Source organism: Peromyscus californicus, unplaced genomic scaffold (genome assembly GCF_007827085.1).
Source record: "Peromyscus californicus insignis strain IS unplaced genomic scaffold, ASM782708v3 Scaffold_2__1_contigs__length_46816999, whole genome shotgun sequence".
In the NCBI taxonomy this organism is placed as follows: domain Eukaryota; kingdom Metazoa; phylum Chordata; class Mammalia; order Rodentia; family Cricetidae; genus Peromyscus; species Peromyscus californicus.
The window spans coordinates 11,640,465-11,660,241 of NW_026294540.1; the positions used below are offsets into that span (position 1 = coordinate 11,640,465).

The 19,777-nt window shown below is 45.0% G+C and overlaps 1 protein-coding gene across 7 annotated transcripts in view; it reads left to right on the forward strand.

Moving 5' to 3' along the window:
• The first annotated feature begins 359 nt into the window (after nt 1-359).
• Hectd4 (HECT domain E3 ubiquitin protein ligase 4) overlaps nt 360-19,777 on the forward strand; it is a 174,062-nt gene continuing 154,644 nt past the window's right edge. For all 7 annotated transcript variants that reach the window (XM_052755237.1, XM_052755239.1, XM_052755241.1 and 4 more), the window contains exon 1: nt 360-759. In XM_052755237.1, coding sequence (XP_052611197.1) covers nt 571-759 — 189 coding nt within the window. In that variant the 5' untranslated portion in view covers nt 360-570. The remainder of the gene's footprint in view (nt 760-19,777) is intronic.

Consider the following 19,777-nt stretch of genomic DNA (forward strand, 5'->3'; position numbering starts at 1 on the left):
AGGCTAGTCCTCTAAGACTGAACTACACCCAATGTTTCATGAGAGACTGAACGTATCTCATTTAAACGATAAACGTGTTGACCCTCCGCGATCCTCCCAGAATGAGGCTCTGGCCTGAGCAACGGGTGCACACCTGAGCAAGGAGGAGGGAAGGGGACCCGGGTCGTCTTCTCTCGGGTCCGCAGACCGCCGCAGATGATGGCATGGGTGGAAGGCGCGCCCAAGAGGTCCTGCCTGCCTCTGAGCCCCTGCAGGTGGGTTTAGAGCTCGGCCGGGAGGTGGGCGGGGCCAGACGGGCGGGAGGGCGGGGCCTGTATTGTCCGCCCCGCGGGGCATGCCGGGAACCCCGCCCCCAAGATGGCGTCTCACTGACAGTTGGCTGCGGAGCGGCAGAGGCGGATCCTGCTCGTCAGGGCGGCGGCGGGGCCGGGGTCTCCCGGGCCGGGTTTGGCGTGTGGAAGGGATGGCGGCGCGGAACGCCTAGGGCGGTGCCGCGCGGGCGAGGCGGGCGCGGCTGGCGGCCATGGGCTGCTGAGGCGGCGGCGTTCCCCGCAGCGCCTTCCCTTAGCCATGGGTTCGTCGGCTGCCGCGGCGGCGGCGGCGGCGGCGGCGGCGGCGGCGGCGGCGGACTCGGCGCAGTGGCTCTCGGTGAAGGAGGAGACCATCTTTCTGCACGACGGGCTTATCCGGGTCACCGACCTGGCCGAGCTGCCCAGCGAGATCCTCGGCGCCCCGGAGGCAGCCGACACCGACCTGGAGGTGAGCGAGGACCCCCCCTCAGGCCGCGGCAGGTGTGTGCGACTCTCGGGAGCATCATCGGGCCGCGCGCGGCCTGGAGCCCCGGCAGCCGCCGCCCCGCCGCTCCCCTCCCCCACGCGCCGGGAGTCCCTTGGCGGGCGCGCCCAGGTGGCTGCGCTCCGGCGACCTTTTGTATTTTGAGCGGTGGCACACGCTCGGCTTCTTTTTCGGCCCCAGCCCGGTGTTGACTTTTGTGGGCGCGCGAGGGCACGCGTGTGTGCTGGGGCGACCGAGTGACAGCTGCCAGGCGTCCTCCACCCTAAGCAATCCTGCAACCTGTCTGTGCGGTGCCTCGGATTGACACCCGGGCTTTTGTCAGGGAAGCCCGCGCGGTGTGGACAGAGAGCCAGGGATGCTACAGCCGAGGCCTGGGAAGGGTCAAGGGCGGGTGTGAGGGTGCGTGTGTGTGTGTGTGTGTGTGTGTGTGTGTGTGTACGCGCGCGCGCGTGGATTTCAGGGTCGCCGAGAAGCCCCAGTCTCAGGAGCGGTGGCAGGTGCATCAGCTAGGCTCAACAGTGGTGGTGTTCCCCCCACCCCCATCCACCCCAAGGAAATCAAATGTGCATATGGTGGATGGGAACTTTCCACCGACTACGCTCAGTTTTGTGTTTGCCTAGAGGTAGGAATGTTGGCTGTCGTGTTTTCATCCAGGCTAGGTGGATGTTGACCCTGCTTCCCCTCCACTTTGTAGGGTGACATTTTTGGTGTGTAGGATGCATAGAGTGTCGTGAAATTCGTATTGTCGCATGGAAGGTTCCCTGGGGTACGCCGCAGACGGGAGGACCTGTGTGCGGGGAAATCTTTTGTGTTTTGCGGTTTTTCGTGCGCTTTGGCATTCAGTACCATCGATATTTATAGAAATGGATTAAAATCCCATTACTGTGTGTTTTTGGAAACGACAGAGGTCCGATCCCGTTCAGCGAGACTCTGGGACGTGCTTGAGATGCGAATGTAGTCCGCTGTGTTTGTGCGTCTGGCTTTGAGGTTGCTTCAGAATTTCCGTTTGTGACTCTTAATTGACATATTTTACAGTCTAGCCACGATAACATGGAAGATATATTAGTTGATAGAGAATTCCTAGCGTGGAATCATAATACAATTATGTTTTATTTGGGCCTGTTCTATAAAAAGCAAGGTGTGTCTGAGTTAACCGCCTGAAAACTCCAGGGCTCTGATGGTATGATGGTGGACTCTTTATTTAATGGGTGCTGCTGTGTAAAGGTGGAAAGTGGATGGATGGTGCTCTTTGTTCCTTGGAGACTAACCTAAATTCCCCAGAGCCCAGACTGTTTGATGTATATGCAATTGAATTTTCGGATTAGAAGGAGCAGAATTATTTTAACAACTGAGTTATTCAGTTAGTGTTCTCAAAATGTTTACTGTATGTATCCTGAGTGGATTTGTCAGCTATTTCCAGCAGATTCATTTTAAAGGAAAGACTATGACCTACTACTAGATTAATTCCTCTCCAAAAGGAGCATGTGAATGAGTGATGCACATTGGGATTGGCAGTAATGGGGAACTGTTTTGTTTTCATTCCTTTCCAGACTACAGTATCTGGAGAAGCAGGAAGTCTGCTATCCACACACCTATTTAATAATACTCCTTAACTGTATCCGTGTGTCAGGTACTGTCCTGTTAGATTCTAAAAGGACTCCAGGAGCTAAATCTTGTTACTCATTTGCAACAGTTATGTTGTATCTATTGTGTGGTTGTAGCAAGTAAAGAGCAGAGCAAGTGTGCAGTTTGCTCAAGATCTTTATTTTTATTTATTTATTTTTTTGAGACAGGGTGTCACTCTGTAATCCTGGCTGTCCTGGAACTCTATATAGACTAGGCTGCCCTGGAACTCACAGAGATCTGCTTGTCTCTGCCTCCCAAGTGCTGAGATTAAAGGTGTGCACACCACACCCAGCCTTAAATTTTTTTTTAATACTTAGAATTAATTTACAGGGATGCTGGGGCTCTAAACTCCGATCCATTAACCATGGAGCAGTCACTCCAGCCCTAAACTCAGATTTTCATGCTGCAGAGTGAGTGCTCCATCCACAGAGCTGCCTTCCTAACTCCACTTTGTTTCCTGTCCAGCAACTGTTTCTTTTCATGTTTCAGGAAGGTTAGAGTTTATCAGTGTTTTAAAAGGTATCTTTTGGGGTGCTATCAAGCCTGTGAAGTAGTATCTCCCAGATCTCTCCAGTAGATTCTGAAGGAATAGCAGTGTTCTTCATAGGGTTTTGTTTTTTTGTTTTTCTAGACAGTGTAACAGCCCTGGCTGTCCTGGAACTCCCTCTGTAGCCCAGGCTGGCCTCAAACTCACATAGATCTGCCTGCCTCTGCCTCCCCAGTGCTGGGATTATTCATAGGGTTTTATAATTATAGAATTCTTCCACTAATGATTTTGAATTATGAATAAGACTGGAACTCAGTTGAATAATTTATGAGGGACAACTGTAATATATAAGACTATAGAGTCACAGAATTTTAGAGTGCAGAAGGGACCTTGGAGATGATGTTTCCCTCATTTTAGAAATTGATCAGGAAGGATTCTGCTGTAGTGGGTGTAACATGTCTAGCTAGGGTAGTAAGATGACCTGGGCCTTCTGCCTCGGGGCTCCAGTGTTCTTTTTACTCTCAGTGCTTTGCGAGGTTACGTGTCAGGTTAAAAAAAAAAAAAAAAAAGAATCTCAGGAGATAAAATGGACCTGAGCAGAGCATCTGGAGTAAATTTTCTTCCTTGTATATTGTAAATACATTTTTGAAGGAAAAAAAAAACAAGCCCACCCAATAATAGTATTTTCATAATGCAAGTAGGATCTTGTGGATTTAGCAGTAAGTGGGGTCTACTGTTTTGGGTGTCGAGGGCATGGCAGTGGATGAAATGAAAGCTTCCTTCTCTAAAAAGCTTATATTCCAGCATGAAGATGTAGACTATAGCAATAATAAGTATCCTGCATCACAGCTCCACAGTGTCCTTGGACTGGACCCAGGAACTGTTGGATACCCAAACCCACCAATGCTGAAGCTCTTGTATAAATGATATAGCTTAGCACATAGACTTTGTACAGTTACATATAAGTCATTGCCTTATGTAGTACAAGGAAGGCAGTCATCACATTGCTTAGGAGATAATGATTAGAAATACTTTTGTATATATGTTCTGTGCCTGGTCCCATTGCACACAAACAGGGCAGGGATGACATGTTCTAACAGTGAACACTATGGAGAGGAGCTTTGAAGTGATGGGAAGTTACAAAGGGGATGCTTACACATCACTCCATGTGTAATCACTCCATGTGATTATGTGGATTCTCTGTGGCACTGGCTACAAAGCAAATCTGAGTTTTGCTTTTTGGAAATTTCTCCTCCTCCTTTTCTTTTAAGACGGGGTATCAGTATGTAGACCAGGCTGGCTTTGAACTCACAGAGATCCTTCTGCCTCTGCCTGCCCAGTGTAGGTTTTTTTTGTTGTTGTTGTTGTTTTGCTTTTTGTTTGTTTGTTTTGTTTTTCGAGACAGAGTTTTTCTGTGTAGTTTTGGTGCCTGTCCTGGATCTCACTCTGTAGACCAGGCTGGCCTTGAACTCACAGAGATCCCCCTGGCTCTGCATCCCAAGTGCTGAGATTAAAGGCATACGCCACCGCCGCCTGGCCCTAGTGCAGGTTTTAAAGGTGTGCGTCACCAGCCCAGCATTTTCCTGACTATTTTCAATCCACAGTTTGTTGAATGTGAAGATGTGGAGCCCACTGGTGTGGAGGACAACTTGTGTGCGTGTATGTGCCTCTGTGTGTGCTAGTGCACATGTATGTGATGACAAGTGAAAGTGCTGTGGAGAAGATAAGCTAGGTAAAGAGATGGGACTTCATGTCACATCCAGTGGGCTGGAGAGCAAAGTGCAGGCAGATGTAAGTGCAAGCAGGCTCTTGAGCAGAGTCTGAGGAAGCGAGAGTGTGACACATGGCTGTTGAGCAAAGAGCATCCTATCCAGAGGGGACATCGGGAGCCAAGCTTCTCAGAGGAAACTAGCCTTAGCTTGTTGGGAGCTCTGAGCCCTTATTCAGAAAGCAGAGGGGGGAGAAGAGTGATGGGAGTCAGGAAAGCTGATGAAGCGGGGCCTTGGCAGTGAGGGCTTTGAGTCTCACAGTGAATTAAGAATGCAGAGTGGGCCTTATTCTTTTTATATTATTTTTAAAATTAGTAAGCAAGATAATTGATGTTATTGTGACATTTCATACATATGTATTTTGCTTATCTCTCCCCTCCCCTTTTTCTTGTCCTTTGAAAATAGCTGTCTTCTATCTTTGTGATACACATGGTAATCCGCATTTGAGAAGCTGAAGCAAGAGGATAGAGAAATTGAGGCCAGCCTTTGTTATACAGGGGATGAGTGTGCGTGTATATTGTCATAGTGATGAGCTTTGCAAAGATCACTTTCAAGTATTCAGTGCTCTTTGACCATATTCACTCCTCTCGTACCCTCCCCTTCCTCCCTTCCCTTTCCCTGATAGAAAATTATTATTTAAATATTGAAACAAATATAAACGTAAAGACAAAAGTCTGCAGCTCAGAAGTGATAGCTCATGGGGCTCAGTGGGAGAGCATTTCCATGGCAAGCACAAAGCCCCACATTCAGTGCCCCCACCATACACATATACACAACTCAAATAAATACATTGAAACTTAAATTTCATTCATAGAACATTAGTGGTTTTTTTTTTTTTTCTTTGAGACAGGGTTTCTCTGTGTAGCTTTGCACCGTTCCTGGATCTCGCTCTGTAGACCAGGCTGGTCTCAAACTCACAGAGATCCGCCTGCCTCTGCCTCCCGAGTGCTGGGATTAAAGGCGTGCGCCACCACTGCCCGGCAACATTCGTGTTTTAAATGAAGGTAATCAATAATTTATTGGTTGAAGTTCCAAGCTTGCTATTTACTGTTTCATATTTATTTTATAAACTCCACCTGGGGACAAGTCTCTCTCTCTCTCTCCCTTTCTATCCCTGTCTCTCTGACACACACACACACACACACACACACACACACACACACACACACACACTGATAGAGAAGCTATTTTCTCAATGTGTCCAAAATATTTCTTACCCTGTAGTTTATTTGTTAAATTTTCTGCATTTATTTATCTGTGTATCTCTATGTATGTATGATCTATCTATCTATTATGGTCTTTTTTGTTTGTTTGTTTTTAGTGTTTTTGAGACAGGGTTTCTCTGTGTGGTTTTGGTGCCTGTCCTGGATCTCGTTCTGTAGACCAGGCTGGTTTCAAACTTACAGAGATCTGCCTGGCTCTGCCTCCTGAGTGCTGGGATTAAAGGGATGGGCCACCACCGCCCAGCTTTATCTACTATGTTTATGTGGACTTGAATGCTAGGGTGTCTGTGTGGAGATCAGAGGACAACTTGTGGGAATCAGCTGCCTTCTGACTGGTTGGTTATAGGGATTGAACTAAATTTGTCAGGCTTGGCAGCAAACACTCTGATCCATAGGGCTATTTCACTGGTCTAGGTAGAGTCTTCTTTTAAATTCAAACATTTTCAAAATGAGTGGTTCTCATTTTTCTTTATTTTTGTGTGTCACTGGGATCAAATCCATTTTCTATCACTGCTCATGAGATGCAAGCACTCTGTTCCTAAACTCCATCTCGAGTCCTGCTTCTCATGGTTGATGGTTGTGAGGACTTCCTCTCCTCCCTCAGCCAGTAACACTCTCCTCACCAAGACTGATTAAAAAAAAAAAAAGACTTTATTTAATTAAAAATATTTTAAAGATTTCTTTCTTTATGTGTCTGAGGTTTGCCTGTGTGTGCAGTGCCTAGGGAACTCTGAAGAGGGCATCACATTTCCTAGAACTGGAGTTGCAGATGATTGCAAGTCATCACGCGGGTGCTGGGAACTGAACCCAGGCCCTCTGAAAGAACAAGAACCTTTAACCACTGAGCCGTCTTTCCAGCCCCCATACAAAGATTTAAGCATGAAAGTTTATGTAAATTTTGTAACTGCCTCAAGCTGGAAACATTCCAAATGTCCAACAGGTGAATAGATAAACAAGTATGGAATATCCATACAGTGGAATCAAAGCAGTACAAAGTCATGTTCTGTTGCTAGAGCATGAGTTTATGCTGGGTGCTAGAAACCAGACACAGCGTACACTGTAAGATTTCATTTGTATGAGATTCTAGAAAATACAAACTAGTCTGTGATGACTGCCTGGAGAGAAAGAGGAGGGCCGGGGAGAATTCGGGGTGTGTGTGTGTGATGATAGAGGAGCATGAGGAGACTTCTGAGGTGTTGGGTGTTTTGGTTGTGGTATCATTTCATGTTCATATGTATATGTGTCAAAACAACTCAGATCCTACAGTTTAAATATGTGCAGTTTATTGTATGCCAATTATACTTCAGTAAGCAAACACAATCTCCACATGCCCAGAGTGTGTTCTGGGTACTGTTTGGGAAGTGAAAGGCAGCAGAGTTTTGTGTGTTGTTTGTTTTGCCGTTTAAGAGAAGAACATTTGGGTTTGGAGCTGCTTAGCTGAAGCAGCCAAGGCTTTGTGTGCTGTGACATGCACACGGAACCTTCAGGACAAGGTTCAGGCTTTATTTAGTCTGTTCTGGGATGCCATTAGCCCTGTGGAAGAGTTCTGAGCTGAGCTTCTAGAATTCCAGATTTTAGCACAGGGAGATAATGCAGAAACTGTTCTCATTCACCAGTAGTTTCTTCTTGGCACACTGCCATCAAGCACTGATGGATGCATGTCACTCATGTTCTGTGAACTTGGATGAAAGGCTCAGCAAGCCAGAGCATGAAGTAAGGATGAAGATGTGAGGATTGTCAGGGGCAGTATGGCCAAGGGTTGAAAGTCACATCTTGTTGTTTTGAGATGGGGTCTTATATAGATAACCCCAGCTGGCCTTGAACTTAGCTGAGGATGACCTTGGTCTTCCTGCCTCTCCAGAGTTCTGGCAGTGGGGTTACAGGTGTGCTCCACCACAGTCGACTTGGTATAACGTCTTTGTCAGCACTCTCAACACTTCTGCCACCACTATGGCAATAGCACATTGTACTTCATGCCAGGCTTTTGTGAAATTCTTCATGGCTGTTGTCGAATTTAATCTCCACAAAAGCCATCTGAGGTTGGTTATTGTTACCTACCAGTGTAGAAACTGTGCTGTAAATAAAATTAAGTAACCTGACAGAGATCAGAGATCATAGAGGCAAAGCAGAGGCTGGAATCTGTTTGGTTCCAGTCTGGGGTTCATGTTCTTAACATAGTAACAGCCCTTGTTTTAGAAATGTCAGGTCTGGGGATGTACTCCATTGGTAGAAGGCTTGCCTCACGCACACAAAACCCTGGGTTTTATTCCTAGTGCTGCATAAACCAGCATGGTGGCATTCTTCTTTAATCCTAGTTTTCAGGAAGTAGGGAGAGGAGGATCAGAAATTGAAGGTCATTCTTGGCTGCACATCAAGCTTAAAGCTAGCCTGGCCTACATGAGACTATCTCCAAAAATAAACAAATTAAAAAAATCTATTGCTCAGGTGTGGTAGTACATGACCACAACCCCTGCACTCAGGAGACTGAGGCAAGAGAATTGCTCTAAGTCAGAGGCCTGCCTGGGCCACATAGTGAGACAGGCTGGGCATGGCAATGCATACTTATAATCCCTGCACTTGGGAAGCTGAGGCAGGATTGCCATGAGTTCTAGTCAGCCTGGACTATAGAGCCTAGACCGTGTCTCAGTGCTCCCTGCCCCACCACAACAAAAATGTATCTTATTATTATTTTTTGGTAAGATGCTATGTTGCTGTTTCTGGAAAGTTCTTTTATGCATATCTGTCAGCTGGTCACTGAAAGTCAAACCATCTTACCTACATATTTCTTTTTCTAGCAGCAGAGATAGGTTTTTTTTTTTTAGTAATCACCCTGCAATTTTCTTGCCTCACAACTTATTTACAGTGTGGGGAGGTGCATGAGGTAATAACTGGTCTTCACTTCAGTCTTTCTCCTATTTTATGTTCAAATGCTTTCTAAATAAATCAGCTCTGATTGTCTGTGTTCTTGGCTTCTATATTGACTGTCCCTGTTGGGTATGACTCCTGGGTGGATGTCCTGTACCTGTTCTTTCCTGGGCTGTAGGTGCCTGTGTGTCAGTTATGTGCAAGGACTATCAGTTTCCCAAAGCATCTTTTCTCTTTCCTCCCCTGCTCCCATCTTTCTTTATAGCCGTGGTTGTGGGGTGAACACAAGGAGTGTAGCCTGCTTCACAAGATGTTTAGTCAGTAGTTCCTAAGGAACGTAAATAACAGCATGTGACCAACTATGATTATTTCAAAAAGAGAGGAGGCTGCAGGAATTACATAATTGCTACTTTTTTTTTTTTTTTTTGAGACAGGGTCTTACTATGTAGATCAGGTTGGTCTGGAACTCACAGAGATCCTCCTGCCTCTCCAGTACTGGGATTAAGGGAATGTGCCACCATGCCTGGCACATAACTGACATTTATGCCTAGATGATCAAATTCTCTTCATCCCACATTCTTAGCATAACTTCAGGTGCAAAGTCTCCTTTGCCATATCTATACCTTCTAGAGATTGGGGCGGGGATATTTCAGAAGGTGCCATTTTCAGTCTCAGCACAGTGGGTATTTTGGTTGTTTCTTACTATCAAAACCAGTCCTTTGGGGCCTCTTTCTGTATGTCTGAATTGCATGAAGGAATGTTTCTCTAGGGTAGATTTGGGACATTAAGGTGGCCATTGTAAATTTTAATGGATACTGCCAAATCAATTTCCCAAGTGGCTGTACCTGCAGTCAGAAGTTTTCCTGTGTCCCGTCCGTTCTCACAGCTGCTCAGACCCAAGTAAACACACAGAGGCTTATATTAATTATGAACTCGATGGCCTATGGCTCTAGCTTCTTACTAGCTAGCTCTTATATCTTAAATTAACCCATTTCTATTAATCTATGTTTTGCCACGTATTCTGTGGCTTTACCAGTCTGCTGGCATGTTGTTCCTTGGGTGGCAGGCTGGTGTCTCTCCCCAACTTCCTCCTGTCTCTCTGCTTGCATTTCCCATCTGCCTCTAAGCTGCCTTGCCATAGGCCAAAAGAACTTTATTTACTAGCCAATGGGAGCAACACATATTCACAGCATACAGAAAGACATCCCACATGACAGGTGGATGGATCTCTGTGAGCTTGAGGTCAGCCTGGTCTACAGATTGAATTCCAGGACAGCCAGGGCTACCCAGGGAAACTGTGTCTTAAAAAGCCAAAATAAAGAAGATAAATAAGTAAATACATAAATAAAAATTCATTGTTCCTATGTGTGTTATATAGGGTATAGATGAGCAGATTCAGGCATATCATAGTACATGTGTGGAGGTGAGAGGGGTTGTTGTTTTTCCTCCTTTGTTGTGTTCCAGGGATAAAACTCAGGTTGTTAGGCTTTCGTGGCAAGTGCTTTTACCCACCCACTGTTGACCCTTAATTGTCCCCTACCCCACCTTTTTTTATTTTGGAGACAGGGTGGGTTTCTCTAATGTAGCCCTGGCTGCCCTGGAACTCACAAAGGTCTGTCTAACTCTACCTTTCAATTGTTGAGATTAAATGATTTTTTTTAAATTTTATGATCATTGATGTTTTGCCTACATGAATGTCTGTGTGAGAGTATTAGAAGCCCTGGAACTGGAGTCATAGACAGGTGTGAACTGCCATGTGGGTACCAGGAATTGAACCCTGGTCCTCTAGAAGAGCAGCCAGTGAGTGCTCTTAACCATTGAGCCATCCCTCAGTCCCTACCTGTTACAGAGCCCTCCAGGCTGGCACACCCCACCCCCACCCTGAACTTCTCCAGCCCAGGGACTGGGCTGCTCTTCCCCCAGCTGCCCTTTCCTGTATAATCCAGCCATTTTGGTTACCTGCTCTCTTTTGGTCTACCTTTATCTTCCTGGTCTCTTGGTCTCCTCCTCTCTCTCCCTGCCCCCTCTCCTCACATGGCCTGGCTCAGTCTGGCCATGTTCCCTTCGGATTCTCCAAGGTGTCCCTGCCTCTGACTGTGTTCTCCCTTTTATCTACAATAAACTTTCTCCTCCACCATACCTAGGAGCAGCCATATCCTTTCCTTTATTACTATTTTTCATTTATCTGGTACTGAAACCCAGGACCAGTCATGTCCTTCCTTTTTTATTTCTTTTTCTCATTAAGACAGGTTATAACATAAAGGCATATTTATAATGCCATATGATTTCTCTCCCAGTGGTATTGACTATTTGTGTGGAACTTTGAAGTTAATGTTCCATAATGGGATACTTTGCAGTGCATGCATCTGAATCCCCAGTGTTTCACCCCAACGTTTGCACTACTAGGTCAAAGCATTGTGTGTGGCAATTTTAGGTTAGCAGTAAGGAATTGCATAATTTGCAAACTATTTCATGCAAATTGTAGGTTTAGGAACTCTAACAACTGCAGATGCTTCATTCAAGTAGTGATTTTATGCTAACAAAATGTTGACATTTGGTTTATATTTATAATGGTGTCTTGTGTTCTGTATGTGTTTTGTGTGTATTTGTGGTTTGCATTACTGATTACAGATGCACAAAGTCTAATGCAATACATGTAGTTATTTACTGGATGGCATAGAAAAACCAGGACCTCTTGTGTCCTGTGACTATTGATATATTTGCTTTGTTTTGCTCCCCCCTTTCTCCCCTCTCTCTCTCCCTTCTTCCTTCATTCCTATTTGTCTCTTTTCTTTCTGAGACAAGGCCTCACTTATATAGACCAGGCCAACCTTCAACTAGTGATCCTTTTCCTTTAGCCTCCTGATTTTATGAGTGTGTGTCACCAGACCCTACAATATGTGCTTTTGTTTGTTTGTTAGTTTTGTTGTTTGTTTGTTTTTTAAGGTTTTTTTGTTTGTTTGTTTTTTTCTGAGACAGAGTTTCTCTGTGTAGCTTTGGAGCCTTTCCTGGAACTCACTCTGTAGCCCAGGCTGGCCTCAAACTCACAGAGATCCGCCCGCCTCCCTCCCACCCCAAGTGCTGGGATTAAAGGTGTGCACCACCACTGCCCGGTTTGTGTGTGCTTTTCTTAACATTGAGTTGAACTAGTTACCGAAGTTAAAGAAGACTGCATCAGGGTTTGCATTCAAACATGGGCACATTTAACAGGAAGATTTTATTATTCCCACCTCACTGCTCTGCAAGTTGCAGAGGCATTGCAGGGCGGAAAGGTAAAAATGTATTTTGGGAACCTTAGAGGAAACTTTTCCCCAGGTGACCTATATAAATAAAAGTTTCTTTTTCCTCAGGGATTTTTTTTTTTTTTTTTGTTCATTCAAAAATTTATTGAACAGCTAAGGATACAAGGTATTACGAAAACGTGGTCAGAGATGAGGCATATGCACAGGTGTAGAAAGCAGTAAAGTCCTCTGCATCACAAGAGTGAAAGAAAAATGCCTTAGGAAAACAAGAGATTGCTTCCAGTGTGCAAGGCGGGAATGGATGGCCAATCAGGAAAGGGCATTGAGATGAGACTAGGAGACTTCAGTCTGGATTGTTGATGGTACTCAGTATGCATCATATTTGTTTCTCCTTTTCCTCTCTCCCCATCTTTGGGCTTCATTTACCAGTAGTGCCCAGGACTGTTCAGTGCACTTTTTCTATCCTTGCTTGCATTTTTGCCGTAATGTCTTCTACAGAACTAGGTCCTTTTGGTGTTTTAGGAGTTTGTTCCTGTTCTTTTGAAGGACTCTTGACCCTTTGATCTTGGTGTTGATGGTTTTAAGTCTTTTCCATTTTGGTTTGATTTTTGTGCACTTTTGGCTGGGGTATCTTGTACAGATTTCTTCACTGGAACTTTTTCTTCAGCTTCCTCGTCATCAAAATCATCATATTCGCCGGTTGGTGGTGGCGCACGCCTGTAATCCCAGCACTTGGGAGGCAGAGGCAGGTGGATCTCTGTGAGTTCGAGGCCAGCCTGGTCTACAGAGCTAGTCCAGGACAGGCACCAAAACTACAGAGAAACCCTGTCTCGAAAAACCAAAAAAAAAAAAAAAAATCATCATCTTCATCATCCTCATCATCTTCATCAAGTTTTGCTTTTTTCTGCAGAACCTTGTTACCACCTCCAGGAGCAGATCATTTTCCAGGCATACTTGAGTTTTACGGGGTGAGGGATTTAGCTCAGTGGTAGAGCGCTTGCCTAGCAAGTGCAAGGCCCTGGGTTGGGTCCTCAGCTCTAGGAAAAAAAAAAAAGAGTTTTACATCCTCTTCATCTTCATCTTCTGACTGCATCTTCCTCTACAGCTACTAGGTGCTGTCCACTAATGTGCACAGGCCCTGACCCACACTTCAACCTTAAGACCACAGGTGGTGTAATTTCAAAGCCCCCAAGAGAAACTGTTGGTTGTACAGACATTTTCAAAGTTGCCAGTGTTACTTTAATTGGACTGCCTTCATAGTTCATTGCTTCTGCCTCTACGATGTGTAATTCGTCTTTTGCCCCTGCCCCTAAACTAACCATTCTTAGTGATAACTGGTGCTCATTCTCATCATTATCCACCTTAAAGTCAAAATCCTTGTCAGCTTTATTTATTTATTTATTTATTTTTTTAATTTTTTTATTTTATTTTATTTTTTTTCGAGACAGGGTTTCTCTGTAGTTTTGCGCCTTTCCTGGAACTCACTCTGTAGCCCAGGCTGGCCTCGAACTCACAGAGATCCTCCTGGCTCTGCCTCCCGAGTGCTGGGATTAAAGGCGTGCGCCACCACCGCCCGGCTCCTTGTCAGCTTTTAGTTCACAACCGAAAAGGTAGTTCTGAGGCCTGAGAGGGCTCATGTCCATGTCCATCGAGTCTTCCACGAGGTGGAGGCACGCACTTCGGTGTGAGAGAAGTCGGGTGAGGAAAACTGCCTACTGCTCCTCAGAACAGACATGCAGGACGGAATCACGCCAGGGCTCCTCAGGGATTTTTAATTCGAATAGAATTCAGGGTTCTGTGAACTTGGGTGAGAGTTTCACAGACTCTGAGCTGAAACTCAGCATTTTCTTCAGTTATGAGTGAAGCTGTGACTTTGTAACCAGTAGAAATCATAGGTACTGTCACACCCATGGTTTCTGTGTATGAGCTGGCTTGTAATGCTGTTTATATTTGCTGTTGCTTAAGAAGGTTGTGGTCCTGCCTAGAGCTTGTTCAGTGTGCTGATATGTACAGGGCCTATGTGATAACACCAGCATGGAAAGCTTGTTTCTTTGGCTAGTTCTGGTAACTGTATTTCACTATGATAGGGTTCCCGTGTTTTGTTTTGCTTTTTTTTTTTTTTCCAGTGCTGAGGATTATACTCAGAGCCTTGTGCATGCCAGGCAAGCTCTCTAAATTGAAAGGTAACCCTAGTCCTTAGTCCCTGTAGTTAATTTTTGACTCATTCAAAATTGTTACCTGGGAAAGGCCCATAGGCATCTCAACTGGAAATGAGTAAACAGACTCTTTCTCCCTGTGTCTCCCTCATTTTAGTCCAAGTTGATGATGAACACGTGATGTGGAATTGTTTGATGTACAAATGACCACACATCTGGAAACCTCTGTATCGTTTCTGTGGTAGTAAATGTTACCTTTCTGTAAACTTTCTATGACCTGTTGGTGTTGATCAGGGCTGGATTTCTTAGATGATCTGTCTGACTTCCTTCCATTTGCAAAACATTTTACCATTAGCAAGGAAGCTGTTTTTGTCTTTCTTTTGTCCCTTTGAGTCAGGGTATGAGATGTGGCCCAGATTGATCTGGGACTCGCCATTCCTCTGTCTCAGGTTGCAGGTGCTGCAGGTATGTCTCGAGACAGGATTTCTCTGTGTAGCTTTGGTGCCTGTCCTGGATCTCGCTCTGTAGACCAGGCTGGTCTCAAACGCACAGAGATCCGCCTGCCTCTGCCTCCCGAGTGCTGGGATTAAAGGTGTGCTCCACCACCGCCCGGCTTTACTTTATGTTTAAGGTTGCTTTGCCTGCGTGTATGTTTGTGCATCACCTGCGTGCCTGGTGTCCTTGGAGGCCAGAGGAGCTCTAGATCTTCTAGAGCTGGAGAGATGGTTGTGAGCAGCCATGTGGGTCCTGGGACTCTAATCCTGATCCTCTGCAAAAGTAGCCTGTGCTCTTGACTGCTGACACATCTGTCTGGCTCAGGAAGCCTTTTTTTTTTCAAGACAGGGTTTCTTTGTGTGGCCCTGACTGTCCTGGAACTCCCTCTGTAGACCAGGCTGGCCTTGAACTCACAGAGATCCATCTGCCTCTGCCTCCCGAGTGCTGGGATTAAAGGTGTGCGCCACTACCAACCAGCTCCAGGAAGCAATTTTTTTTTAAAGAAGATAAAACAGCTAATAATAATAATAATAATAATAATAATAATAATAATAGCATCTCTCCCATCCTTGCCCCTGCCCCTTTGGTTTACTGAGACCAAGTCTCTTTCAGCCTAGACTGGCCTCTAACTTAGTGTGTAGCAGAGGCTAATCTTGAGCTCCTGAACTGTTAGCCTCCACTTCCCAAGTGCTTGGGTTACAGCCCTGAGCCATAATGCCTAGCTCTTTGTTGGAGTCTTGGACTTCTAAGGAAGAGCCTTTCCAACAGTGTCCTTGTGGTTGCCACCCGGGAGAAGTGGTTTAAGACGAGACACTCCACTGTCACCTGTCTAGAATTCAGTCATGCAGCTGTGCTTTCTTCATCCTTCAAAGCGTGCCTTTATATTTGCGTTGTCGGGGTTCTTTACCCAGACACCTTCCAGAATTCTGCAGCCCTGTTGTCACTGCTGTCCACAGGCAGCTGTTAGCGCTTGAAATGTGGTTAGTCAGCGCTCTATCCCACCTCCCAGAACTATGCTCTCTGTTGTCAACCAAAGTCCAACCAGATTATCACCTTAATTACTAGGGATACAGCACGGTTTAGTTTGTTTGATACAAGGTGTCATTGTGTAGCCCTTGCTGTCCTGAAATTCCCTAGGTAGGTCAGACTAGCCTTAAACTTGTGGTGATCCTTCTGAGTTGGAGTCACTAGTGCTGGTATTAGAGGTGTGCACCGCCATGCCCAGCCTCTCTAAGTCTTTCTATTTGGTGCCACACCTCCCCCTTCCTGCTTCTGGAGCTAAGTGATAAATATGTATCTGTGTAGTACTGGCATCTTCATACACAGTACAGCAGATGTTCTGGGTTTGTCCCTGTTGCCCCCAACCCCCAGTATAAAGTTTGTGTAGTCTTGTCTGTCTTGGAACGCCCTTTGTAGCCCAGGCTACAGAGATCCTCCTGCCTCTGCCTCCTAAGTGCTAGGATCAAAGGTGTTCGCCACCACTGCCTGATACAATTGTTCTGTTGTATGCTTTGAGCATCATTTGGATCAGGTGTGGGTTTTTTTTTTTCCTCCCCTTGGTAGTTCCCAGGGCCTTGCTCATTCGAGGTAGATGTACCACTAAGCTGTTCTCTCAGCCCTGCCTGTCATTTTTGGAGTGCACACTATCATTCCTAGGGATTTAAAGGATGATGATGTACTTAGTGACAACCTGACACTTTAGACTGAAGGAATCTTCAGGGGTTGTGTATGGACATGGAAGGAGCTAGGTATAAATATCAACAACATATCTAGATGAGTTTTAGCCCAGCACTGCCACTTACCAGAACTACTCCTTGGAGCTGGGCCTGTAGCTCATTTGGTAAAATGCTTGCCTAGCATGTTTGAGGTCCTGGGTTCCATCCCCAGCATCACATAAAATTGGGTATGTTGAATATGTTATACCTGTAATTTGAGCACTCAGTAGGTGGAAGCAGGAGGATAGGACATTACAAATCATCCTTGGTGCCCGGTGCCTGGTGGTGGTGGTGGTGGTGGTGGTGGTGGCGGCGGCGGCGGCGGCGGCGGCAGCGGCGGCGGCGGCAGCGGCAGCAGCAGCAGCAGCGCACGCCCTTAATCCCAGCACTCAAGAGGCAGAGGCACATGGATCTCTGAGTTCGAGGCCAGCCTCATCCATGGAGGGAGTTTCAGGACAGCCAGGGCTACACAGAGAAACACTGTCTCAAAACAAAACAAAACAAACAACAAAAAAATCATCATTGGCTACAAAGTAAGTTTGAGGCCAGCCTGGGCTACATGAGACATTATCTCAAAAACAAAAGCAACTAAAATCTTTCTACTTCTTGTTTATGAAATATTCTCCAGTGAGGGTAAATGATAGTTATAAATGAATGGAATAAATGAGGCAACTTACCCAGAATAGCAACTAGCACATGACATTTAATAATAACACCATATGTGGCAAGCTTTGATATTGAAACACCCATTATAATTCAAATACTGGATTCTTCAATTGGCATGGTACATCCTAAAATTATGCAGTAGCATGGATTAATAGCTATCCCTCAATTTCTTTAAAACTTTGAAAAATTAGGTTATTGTTTTTTATTGATAGTTAAATAAATATGTACTGCCTTGGTCTTATCTTCAACAGGAATAATATTGTTGGTTATTTTTAGTATAAACACATCAGACAAAGTGTAATTTATTCCTGCAGGCTGAACTTCAAGAATTTTTATAAAGGGATCTCTTATATATTCTAATATTTTCCTTTCCGTTGTCTTTTTTATTTTTTTCTGTGTTGACATATCAGGTCATTCAAGATATTTAATTATTGAGAATTGCCCCTCAGGGAAACATCATTCTGGGATGATGATGCTTCAAACACAGATTCTTTGGTGACAGAAATTCTTTGATGATAGAAAATGTTTACGTGTTAAAAGTTCTTCCATGTGTTCATACATTCATTAGGCCGTCTGCAGATGCAGAGCAGGTATGCAGTGTGGTCTCTTACTTTGTCCATTGTTATTTAAAGCAGAAGGTCTCATTATGTAACCCAGGCTGGCTCAGAACTTTGCTATGTAGCAGAAGCTGTCCTTGCATTCTTCATCCTCCTGTGACCCCCTCCCAAGTACTGGGATCAAAGCATGTGCCTCCATGACTAGTTTATGTGGTACTGGGGACCAAAACCTGGGCTTCCTGTGTACAATTAAGCGCTCTACCAACTGAACTACATGTCTTAGCCCAACTCTGCTTGTTTTCAAACACAAATCACTTTTCTAAAAGAAAAATCCCCCCCCCCCATGGTGTCAGTGGGAAAGATGTTTGTTATCTAGAGGGCTCAGGGGTAAAGGTACTTGTCTAAGTCTGGTGACATGAGGTTGATCCCTGGAACCGTGTAAAGGTGGACTTCACAGACATGTTTTGACTGCCACTAGTGTACAGTGGCACATGTATGCCCCCACAAACATATACACGTACACATCACACACAGCAATAATGAACAAAATATGAATTTACTCTTATATTGAAGAGAGAGATACACACAGAAATATAATACATAGTGGGCTAGAGAGACAAAGAGGACTCCAGTTCTGTTATCATCTCCCATGTGGAGTGGCTAGCAACTGCCTGTAATTCCAGCTCCAGGAGATTAGTCTCTCCTCAGGTTTCCAAGTGCACCCACACTCATGTGTATATACCCATACACAAACACACATATGAACATATTATCCTGGCTGTTTTGTTTGGCTTTTTTTTTTTTCAGCTTGATATGAGAGTTATCTGGGAAGAGGAACTTCAATTAAGAAAATGCCTCCATCAGATTGTCTGTAGGCAGGTCTATAGAGATTTTTTTTTGATTAATGATTGATGTGGGAGAGCCCAGCTCACTGCAGGAAATACCACGTCTAGGCAGGTGGCCCTGGGTAGTATAAGAAGCAAGATGGAGATGCTCAGTGGGTAAAGTGCTTGCCACACAAGCCTGAGGTCCTGAGTTCAGTTCCGGGCACCACATAAAAAGCCAGGTGTGTTGTGCTTGTGGAATTGTGGTGTAGGGGATTCGAGGATTGGCAGATGCAGATGTCTAGGCTCAATGGCCAGACAGCCCAGTCTTAAAGAAAAAAAAATAGTGGATGGTGTCTGCCTCCACACACATGCAACACATGCATCTACAAATGCACCTGAATAATACACACACACACACACACACACACACACTGGGGTGGGGAGCAGGGAAGAAGCAAGCTGAGTGTCTGGAGAGAGAGCTCATGTGCTAAGAGCACTGATTATACTTCCAGAAGACCTGGATTTGATTCCCAGCACCCACATGGTGGCTACCAACCATTTGTAACCTTTGTTCTAGGGGATTCAACACCTTCTGACTTCCGCAAGCACCAGGAATTCATATGGTGCACAGACATATGTACAGGCAAAATATTCATATACAAAAAAATGAACAAGAAAGGAGGGAGAGGGGAGAGAGAGAGAGAGAGAGAGAGAGAGAGAGAGAGAAAGAAAGAAAGAAAGAAAGAAAGAAAGAAAGAAAAAGAAAGAAAGGAAGAAAGGAAGAAAGAAAGAAAGGAAGAAAGAAAGAAAGAAAGAAAGAAAGATAGCACAAGCTTAAGCTGAGCAAGCCACAAGGAGCAAGAGCCAGTAAGCAGCATTCCTCCATTGTTTCTGCTTTAATTCCTGCCACCAAGTTCCTGCCCTGCTTGAGTTCCTGCTTTGGCTTGTAAGCTAAATAAATTCTCTCCTCCTCAAGTTGCTTTTTTGTTTTTATTTTTATTTTTTTGTTTTTTCCAGATGGTTTCTTTGGGTAGCTCTGGCTGTCCTGTAGACCAGGCTGGCTTCGAATTCACAGGGATCTTCCTGCTTCTGTCTCCCAAGTGCTGGGATTAAAGGCGTGCGCCACCAATGCTGGATGACATAAATCTTTTTTTTAAATATTTTTTGAGTGTTTTATGTGTGTTGGTGTTTTGCGTGAATATATATTTGTGTACCATATGCATCCTTGCTACTGTGGAGGCCAGAAGAGGTTGTCAGATCCCCTGAAACTGGAGTTACAGATGGTTGTGAGCTGCCATGTGTGTGCTAGGTCCTTTGGGAGAGCAACTAGTGCTCTTAATCTCTAAGCCATCTC